Raw genomic sequence first — 9,297 nt, 5'->3', positions numbered from 1 at the left:
CAGTTTGCACCCTTGTATCCTGATTTTGAGCAGTTTGCACCCTTGTATCCTGATTTTGAGCAGTTTGCACCCTTGTATCCTGATTTTGAGCAGTTTGCACCCTTGTATCCTGATTTTGAGCAGTTTGCACCCTTGTATCCTGATTTTGAGCAGTTTGAATAAATGAATAAAATAAGAAAGAAAAAGAATTAATACATTAATACATTGCAGTTTTCCAAGCAATTCATGATCAGTTGCTGGAGATGTGCTTAATTGAATTTATTAACTGCTAATTTTAATTTTAAATTGATAACTGCTTATTTCAGGGCTATTTCAGGGCTAGTTTTTTATCTTTACAAAAAACTTATTTCAGATGACTTTGATTCTTAGTAACTTTGACTTTCAAAACTAAATTTTGATTTTAATTTATTAAATTACACATTTCAATTTGGACCTATACTATATAATATTAAGGAATTGAGTCTTTGCCACAAACACAAGTTTTTGTAACCCTATGTCCTTGCAACCTGATAATGTAAACGTTTGATATTTCAAACTTTAAATATTTAATCTAACAGTGTTCATAGTTTGAAATATCTAATGTCTACGACATTGGGTTGCGGAGATATAGGAATTTTTAAAATCAGAGTTTGTGACAAAGACTAAATTCCTTTGGAAACCTTAGACAGCTAGGAGAAATTTAAGGGAGCTAAAGTGGTCTTCTGTCTTTATAAAATTTAGCGGCAATAATCACTGAATAATTTTCTACACAACATATACAAATTTATTCTTATCTTGTAATTTTGGAAAAACTGTAATGTACTGCATCTATGTTTGTTTACAAATTTATTCTTATCTTGTAATTTTGGAAAAACTGTAATGTACTGCATCTATGTTTGTTTACAAATTTATTTTTATCTTGTAATTTTGGAAAAACTGTAATGTACTGCATCTATGTTTGTTTACAACTACAGGATCAAGAATTACCATTGGATCTATCAATGAGAAGCAGTCTTAGTAGGTACAGAAACGTTTTCCGTTAAATTCAATTCTATTCTATTCTACTCAAATTTTCCTATTTTAATAATACATCTTAATCTTTTCTTTATTATTTTTATGCAAATCTCTTTTACATTATTTTATTTCTATTGATTCTAATTGATTTAATCTATTCTATTGTATATTTTTTTTCTATTTTTTTACTATTTCAGTACATCAACCTCTGAAAGCGTAACAACAAAGTTTCTTTTCCCTGGTCGCAAGGTGATTAAAATTATGAATTTATTCATGATACTACAATCAAAGTAAATCATTAAAATGATGCTATCATATTGTGCTTTTTCTTCCGGACGCACTCATTAGATAAAAATATTGAACTTAGAAGTTCACATTTTATCTTGATCAAAATGTTTGATCAAATTGATTATGATTTGAATGATTTGATGTTTGGACCAATCACAGTTAAGCCTGGTCAGTTGTAGACCGATTTAAGACCAATAAAGATCCAGGAATTATTCAAAATATTTTCTCTTCAGTTACTACTTTTATTTGATCAGGCTCCTCGTCTCTCCAGTTCAAGTCAACATTCACTATCATTTGAATTAGAACAAGGAACAAGAAGACCTTTTGAGGTACTTTTACACGTTTAATAGATGATCTGAGGCCGAATTTAAAGAATTTGAGCCGCGGCTTAAATTTAAGCCATGGCTCAAATATGGTTGGTTTCACTTAAAATTGTATTCAATTTTTCAAGATTTAAGCCGGCGCTCAACAAAAACCAGTTTTTGGGGGATTCAAGACGCGGCTCAAATTCATTAAATTCGGACTCAGGTGGTGTCTTTGATCATATATTATCAAGGACCAAATTAATGAATTGAAAAGGTCACTGAAATCACCGATTTAAATCCTCATGAATTTTAACTTTGAATTGGGATGAATCAGATTTGAACTAACAGTAGGAAGTTCATCACTCTAGTTCAAATTCATTGCATGTTATCTTTTATAATTGTCCCAAAAGACAGTCTTAACATACTGCTGTTTGGGGACTAAAGGTTAAATTTGACAATATAAAATTTTATAATTTTTCCACCAACACATCTTCAGGTTCTCATTTTTTTTACTTCTTTTTTGCCTCTCCAATTGTTGGCCTTGTTTCTAGAAGAATTATAATGTTCTGTAATGTACTTTAATGTAAACAGCAGGTTGGACCAGTGCTGGAGGGGAAAACCTCAGAGCAAGGGTTCACTTGCCCATTGTGTAATCAGGTCAGTATTGTAAATATTTCAGTTCCTAGTTAAATAAAAAAAACGCTATTGCAATCAACGGGAAAATTACATTTGGCAATAGCACACTCTGTGTGATATAAATATAGCCAGTGTTGATATATCGCAAAACATGTTCGCTAAAGGAATCAACATTTATTATAAAGGAAGCAGCTATTATTATACTGCACAGAGTGTGCGCTATATCTAACTTCAATTTTTCTGATAAATGTTATTGATATATCTTTTAGAGCAATAGCGTTTTTTTTGCAGTGTAATAGGTTTTTGTAAAATTAGTAAAAATTGAAAATATTAACTTTAGATGTTTGGGATTCATGACAGGCTTGCTAAACATATGGCATCCAGGTAAAAAAAAATTTAAATAACAAGCTATTTTTGAAAAAATTTACCGAATTAATTTTGCAGGCATAAGTCTCGATCCACTGATTCCTCTAGTAAGGCATATCCCTGTGATGTTTGCAAACGTAGTTTTGCCCGCAGTGATATGTTGACACGACACATGAGGCTTCACACTGGGATAAAACCATATACTTGCAGGGTGTGTGGTCAGGTGTTCAGCAGGTAGTTTTAGCTTACCTTGACCTTGGCTGTTACTCAAATTCTAACTTCACCCTTACCTTGACCTTTGCGCTTAAATTATCCTTTAATATAACCCAGAAAAGATAATGGCCCTCCTCAGGTTTAAACTTACATTTTCTTTTTTGACCTGGTTCATGAATTTAGCCTCAACTTAGACTAGATATTGACCTTTTGCTTTGACCTTTAACTTTACTTTGACCTTGTTCTTGACCTTAATGCCCAACCTTAAAATTTAATTTGACCAACACAAAAATTTTTTTTGTAAGGTTCATGCTTTAGGCAAAAAAAATTATTAAAATCTAATGAATGGTTAATGGAAAAAAATCTTCAAAACATTTTTTTTCAAAAATTTATTAAAATTTTTTTATACTAAAATTTCATTAAAAAATTATTGCACAAAGATTGTTTTGCAAATTTGCACCAAATCTTACGAAATATTTGAATAGCAAAATTGTGTTAATAGAAAGTTCAATCCTGTCACCTTTAAAAGATTTAGTAAGATTTGGATCAAATTTAGCCTGATCATTCTCGCAGATTTGTTATGATAACTTTTCTTTTATCAATATATTTTTAGAATTTTTAACTTGATTCTAAAAGAAATTCATTTTTGCACAACATTGCTGATTTTTTCCATGAACCAAAAATATTTTTGCAATTAACTCAATTTCAAATTAAAATTAATTAAAATATAAACCCTGCAGACATCACTATTCCGAGTTTTATTTCTCACCCTGTTTATACTTCAGGTCTGATCATTTATCCACACACCAAAGAACACACACCGGAGAGAAACCTTACCGGTTAGAATTAATTCATTAATTTCTTAAATATATCTGAGAGTCTGGAATTTTTTATTTTCTATTCAATATGTAATTTCTGGTTTTTCTTATTTCAATTTTGGTAAAAAAGAAGTTTCTTTATGGTAAAATTAGATTCAACATAGATATATATAAAGTTGCAATCTCTGTTGGTCTGTTTGTGTGTTTGTTTGTCCTTGACTGATTTGTCTCAAATTTTGATTTGGGGAACTCGGAAGACCCACAGCATGTTCTTAGCTTGGTTTTGAGATTCCAAGTTGAGTAGGTCGACGTTTAAAGCGAAAATTTAGTTTTCCGGTAAAAATCATACAAGTGTAGGTACTAGGTACACGTAAATTCAATTGAACCATTTTGCAAAGATGACAATGCCCAATTTATAACGGTACCCTTTAAACCTTTAACTGATAAATTATGTTGAAGAAATTGTGTTTTTAATTTTAAATATGTTTTCTTGCAATAGAAATGTGGTAGTCACTTTTATAGAGTAACCAGAATTGAAAATAATCAATTTTCTAACATTGATAACTAATTCAGACTTGATCAAACAAAGCTTTTAAAGTTGTCCTTGTAAATCAAACTTTCGACATTTTTCTTCAAAAATCAAATATTCTTTCTTCAAAAATCAAATATTTTTTTTTGCAAAAATCAAATTTTTGTTCAAAATTTAAAGAAAATCCTCGGGAAACGCCGGCCATTTCAAAAATAGAAAATTAATTTTTGTAAATTTTTACAAGGTTAGAATAAGAGAGAAAGATTATGGCATGAATTATGTGTTTTTTTTAAGTAAAAAAAAATAGTTGAAATACATCTCTCCCTAGATGTCCGAGTTGTCCTTACTCAGCCTGCAGAAGAGATATGATTACGAGGTAAATATAAATGGGGATTCAGATATAAAGGAAGTCATCATGCTATTGGATTAAAAAATTCAGAAATTAAGCCTACCAACACATTTATGCGTGATGTACAATATTTTGTTATAGGAAATAGGTTTTGGTATCAATAACAAGTATTGCAATATAATTTGAAGTTTTTTTGAGACTCCATAGCGTCATATAGAAATTTGCAATTTTAAATATACTAATTCACTTTTTTCTCTGAAATAGAGAACCACTGAAAGATGCGCCCACATAATTAATTACTGAAATAAAATTTTCTTTTAAAGATTTTGAAGTTTATCTGCAAAAGTTTGCTGTTTTTAACATACAATCTTTTGTGTTTTTATCAAAATTCTAATTTCTAGGCATTTGAGAACACACTCAAGATACGAACACCAAGATTCATCATCAATAGAGGATACAAAACCAGTTTTTAGGTAAACAAAAACCGGTTCTCAGGTAAACACAAAACCAGTTCTCAATATCGGTATACAGTTAAGAATATAAATATACCTATATATGTACATGAAAGTATAGTGCAGAAAATGATGTGACAGGGTGTCTTAAGCAGACGTTTGAGCACCCTGTTTTATTGCTTCGACCATCATCTATTTTATTTTATACATATTGTTAAAAAATTAAGATTTGGAAGAAAAATAAACGTTAAAAATACCTTGGACATTATCCTGGTAGATATCCTAAAAGCTATTTCCTAATCATATTCGTATCCTTATATCCTTCACTTGATCCAAATAAAAAAAAGAATTCTATTTCTCTGCTCCGGAAATAGAACATGATGACGTCAAAACCCTAATTTCTATCACAAGGAAGCATATTGTTTATCTGAAAATATCTCCTATAATTATAATACAATGTATCTAAAAAAACCTCTTTAAGGTACTACGGCTCCCATCATGGGTCTATCGAACAAAAAATGTTAAGTGGATTTCGAAAATGTTAAAAATATCAAATCAAAGCACGATGAAAGCCTACACTAACTTTTTATGGGACACATTGTATCTCATTTATCTCTTAGTTTTTTCTTTATTTTGAGTTTCTTGGGTTTTTTTTAAAGGAAATGCAGACATTTTGTTTGTAATCATCAAACTTCCTGAGAGCATTTTAAAATTGCAAACATTTGTTTTGAATGTAAAAATGTGCAAAATGTCAATATAACGCACAAACTGCTCGCAGCATGGCTTTTTAAAATAAGAAATGGAAGAGTTTAAACAAAAATGATATTTTTTAAATGTTTAGAATGTCTAGTGGATCAGATAATCTACTGTCTGTAAACTCAGACAGATATTTGTCAGACTTATCAGATAGCAGGTAGATTATCAGATAGCAGGTAGATTATCAGATAGCAGGTAGATTATCAGATAGCAGGTAGATTATCAGATAGCAGGTAGATTATCAGATAGCAGGTAGATTATCAGATAGCAGGTAGATTATCTGATAGCAGGTAGATTATCAGATAGCAGGTAGATTATCAGATAGCAGGTAGATTATCAGATAATAATAATAGTAATGATAATAATAATAATAGTAAACAGTTCTGATAGTATATATTACTTATTAGAATCATAATAATTAATGAAAATGAGGAAAAACATAATTACTTTTTGATATTTATTAATAAACAAATTGTTCTCAAAAGTATGCATTGAATGCAATTAGGAACAATTTTATTAGCAAAATTATATGTACGTCTAATTTTTTAAGAGAGTGTACAAAAATGTACATGGGATGTAAACGAATTATAATAACGTTTCAATGGATTTGTACTGCTGTATTTCTTTTTTATTTTTCTGTAAAAATAATTGTTGAAACATCTGATAGAAATGAAAATTAGTTTCAATGTTTCCATGATAGAATGTTATTCTCCTTTTATATTTTAAAAAAACATCTTTGTTAATAGTAGGTTCTTCTTTGATGTAGATTTAATAATTATATATTAAGTCCGTGACAAGTTTCTATTTTATACCCATTAATCAATTTTATTTATTAAATCTTAATTTCTAGTAGATTGTCAGATGGTGAGAACAGGTTGGGGTTTGACAGATCACCTTCCAGTGGTCAACGGTCATATGTACGGTCACCTCTTAGCTGTACACCTTCGGACCGGTCACCAGGCGGAAACTCATTTGACCGGTCTACAGGCGGACATTCATTTGACCGGTCACCTGCCGGTCATTCCTTTGACCTTCAAAATAGTCGGGTCCTTCGGGATTTTGCTTCCAGGTGCAATTTTCGTCTTTGTTATTTTGTTTTAAACGCGGCAAAAAGCAAACTTTCATGAAAATTACTCTTAATTGTTTCAACTGAAAGTGTTCAGAGATAAAACAAACCTTTATCAAGCCATCCTAGATTTTGCTTCTTGTAAAAAGAAGAAAAAAAGATAATCATTTTAATAAATATAAGCTATTACTGTCTAAATATATAGATAAATTTAAAAAATAAAAAATAAAAAAAATATTGTAGTGCCCCTGAAGACCACAATACGCCTGAATCCATCTGTGCCATGTCAAGGTAAATGCATCCAAGAACAATTTTTATCCGACTCACAACGGTAACCTGGAAACCTTGTTGAACAAATCCTTTTTCTAACTAAATTTTGAATTTTGTTTAGTTTCTCTATTAAAATAGTTCTTTCATTGTTTCTCGGACGAATTGTGTAAGGTACTGTTGTGAATCGTAGGCATGCAACTCACCAAGAGTTATATATAATGTTAGGTAACCCTCCTTTATAAGATTCATAACAGTCCCCTTAAACCATAATCTGATCAATAATGTGGAAGAAGAGTTTTAGTTTTTCAGATTAAAAGGTGTTAAATTCTGTTAATTTCACTTTTGTAGAGAAACCACAAACAAACAAAAAAATCAGTTTTAAAAGGCAAACACACGGAAATTAAATTCATACATGCAGTGGTAGGCGATTATATCAATATAATAAAGACTACTTTAGATTTTTATTTTGATTTAAATCAAGCTGTTAAACAGCATGGATACACATAAACATAGAAGTCAAGAGAAGCTGCCAATTTAATAAGCTTTTCATTGATTGCTTGTAAACTTTTAATTCAAAAAAAGTTTGTTACAATCAAAACTTTCATTCAAAAGTCGTCTTCATTTTATTGATATAATCGCCTACCACTGTACATGATCGTACAAAGCCTTTCAGGGTAACGTTATGAATGGTACATGGCACTCTATCAATAGATATTTGATATTTTGTTTCTTAGTCATTTTTTAGCTTTTTCACATCATTTTTTAAAATTTTTGACTGTTTAAGGAAACCTTAATTTGTTCGTAATAATATTTAACTTTTCAAAAGCCTTTCTAAAATACGAACTTTTTGTTCAGTTCAAAATATGTTTACAGCTATCTGTTCATAATTTTGAACAAAATATGTTTGTAGAATTCTGTTCATAATTTAGAACAAAATATGTTTATACCATTCTGTTCATAATTTTGAACAAAATATGTTTATAGCATTTTGTTCATAATTTTGAACAAAATGTCTGTAATTTAGAAATGCTTTTGGTCGCACTTCGCTTTTTTCAGGGATATATCGGAGGAAAACGTGTCAGGGAGTACTGGCTAAAAATTACGCTTACAGCCGCCATCTTTGTTGCCCAGCAGCGACAATAGTGTATAGTGGTCATTTTTTAAACTAAACATTGAAAACATAAAATATATTCCAATGTAGAAATCTAAAATCTAAGAATATTAAATTATTTTTTAATTTTCATTTTCAAGCCAAGATTTTTGGAAAAAGAGAGAAACTTTCAAATTTGATAGATTTTTAATTTTGAAAATGTTGAAAATTAACCAATTTCTTATAAAAAATTTCCAAATTTTCTATCCTTTTAGGTATCTTTGGTATGACTCTCCTATATTCAAAATATGATTCAACATATGTATTTAAAATTATTGAAACTTTTCAAAAAAAGGGCTTCAGGCAAAGTCATTTAATGTTGTCAGATTTAGCGGATTTTATGAAATGTTTGTATTTCCAAAATTACGATTATCATAAATTACTAACGATTACATCGATTGTAAAGCGTTAAATGTTTAAATGAGTAAATTTATAATACCTGGGGCTAGAACCCAAAATACCTTGGGCTAGAACCCAAAATACCTGGGTCTAGAACCCAAAATGCCCAATATGTTTTGAAGAATTTTATGTATCTTCACTGTACAAAAAATATTGGGATGGTTCCCGCCCATTTTTCTGGATAATAGTTATAGTATTTATTTTCAAAGACAAAATACATAATAATTATGTATGATAGTTCAGCTTAAAATAAAACACAAAAGAAAATTTATTTTGAGCCAATTCAAAATATAATGCTTGATAATTTTGTTTGATTGTTTTTGTTGATACAAAGTATACATATTGAAATCTCAACTGAATATACATTCATTGTGCATTTACAAGCAGATAATTAGTCAGCACTTAAATAATCAAAACATTTTCCGGAATGCATTCATTGAACTTATAAATACATATTGATTCAACAAAAGTAGAAATATATTTAGTTGACTGTAGTAGACTTGACATCTACCATTAGCAAAGGGTGTGAACCCATACTCGTTGACTTTAGTAGACTGGCTGCACGCTCTGTATCCTAATCAAGATCAAATATTTTTTGTCGTCTATTTGTTTGTCTGTCTTCATTTAAAAAAAAAAATTAAAAGCTATAAAGATTTCCAAATCAATCAAATTCTCAGATTTTAGTGATATTATCATGATTAATTAAT

At 29.8% G+C, this 9,297-nt stretch overlaps 2 protein-coding genes across 2 annotated transcripts; both read left to right on the top strand.

Annotated features, from left to right (window-relative positions):
• Positions 1 to 911: 911 nt before the first annotated feature.
• Positions 912 to 5,106, top strand: LOC111718253 (zinc finger protein 391). The gene is made up of 9 exons (XM_023493796.1): positions 912 to 1,000; positions 1,191 to 1,242; positions 1,536 to 1,610; positions 2,178 to 2,243; positions 2,563 to 2,606; positions 2,667 to 2,822; positions 3,587 to 3,640; positions 4,477 to 4,524; positions 4,899 to 5,106. The coding sequence occupies exons 1-9, from the start codon at positions 921 to 923 to the stop codon at positions 4,972 to 4,974; spliced, it is 651 nt and encodes a 216-aa protein (XP_023349564.1). The 5' UTR covers positions 912 to 920; the 3' UTR covers positions 4,975 to 5,106.
• Positions 5,107 to 5,642: 536 nt separating this feature from the next.
• On the top strand, positions 5,643 to 8,270 carry LOC111718252 (uncharacterized). The gene is made up of 4 exons (XM_023493795.1): positions 5,643 to 5,862; positions 6,556 to 6,774; positions 7,015 to 7,062; positions 8,098 to 8,270. The coding sequence occupies exons 1-4, from the start codon at positions 5,783 to 5,785 to the stop codon at positions 8,135 to 8,137; spliced, it is 387 nt and encodes a 128-aa protein (XP_023349563.1). The 5' UTR covers positions 5,643 to 5,782; the 3' UTR covers positions 8,138 to 8,270.
• Positions 8,271 to 9,297: the final 1,027 nt, after the last annotated feature.

Source organism: Eurytemora carolleeae, unplaced genomic scaffold (assembly GCF_000591075.1).
Source record: "Eurytemora carolleeae unplaced genomic scaffold, Eaff_2.0 scaffold556, whole genome shotgun sequence".
NCBI lineage: Eukaryota > Metazoa > Arthropoda > Copepoda > Calanoida > Temoridae > Eurytemora > Eurytemora carolleeae.
The sequence above is the reverse complement of the archived record's forward strand: the minus strand, read 5'-3'. Positions and strand labels throughout refer to the sequence as shown.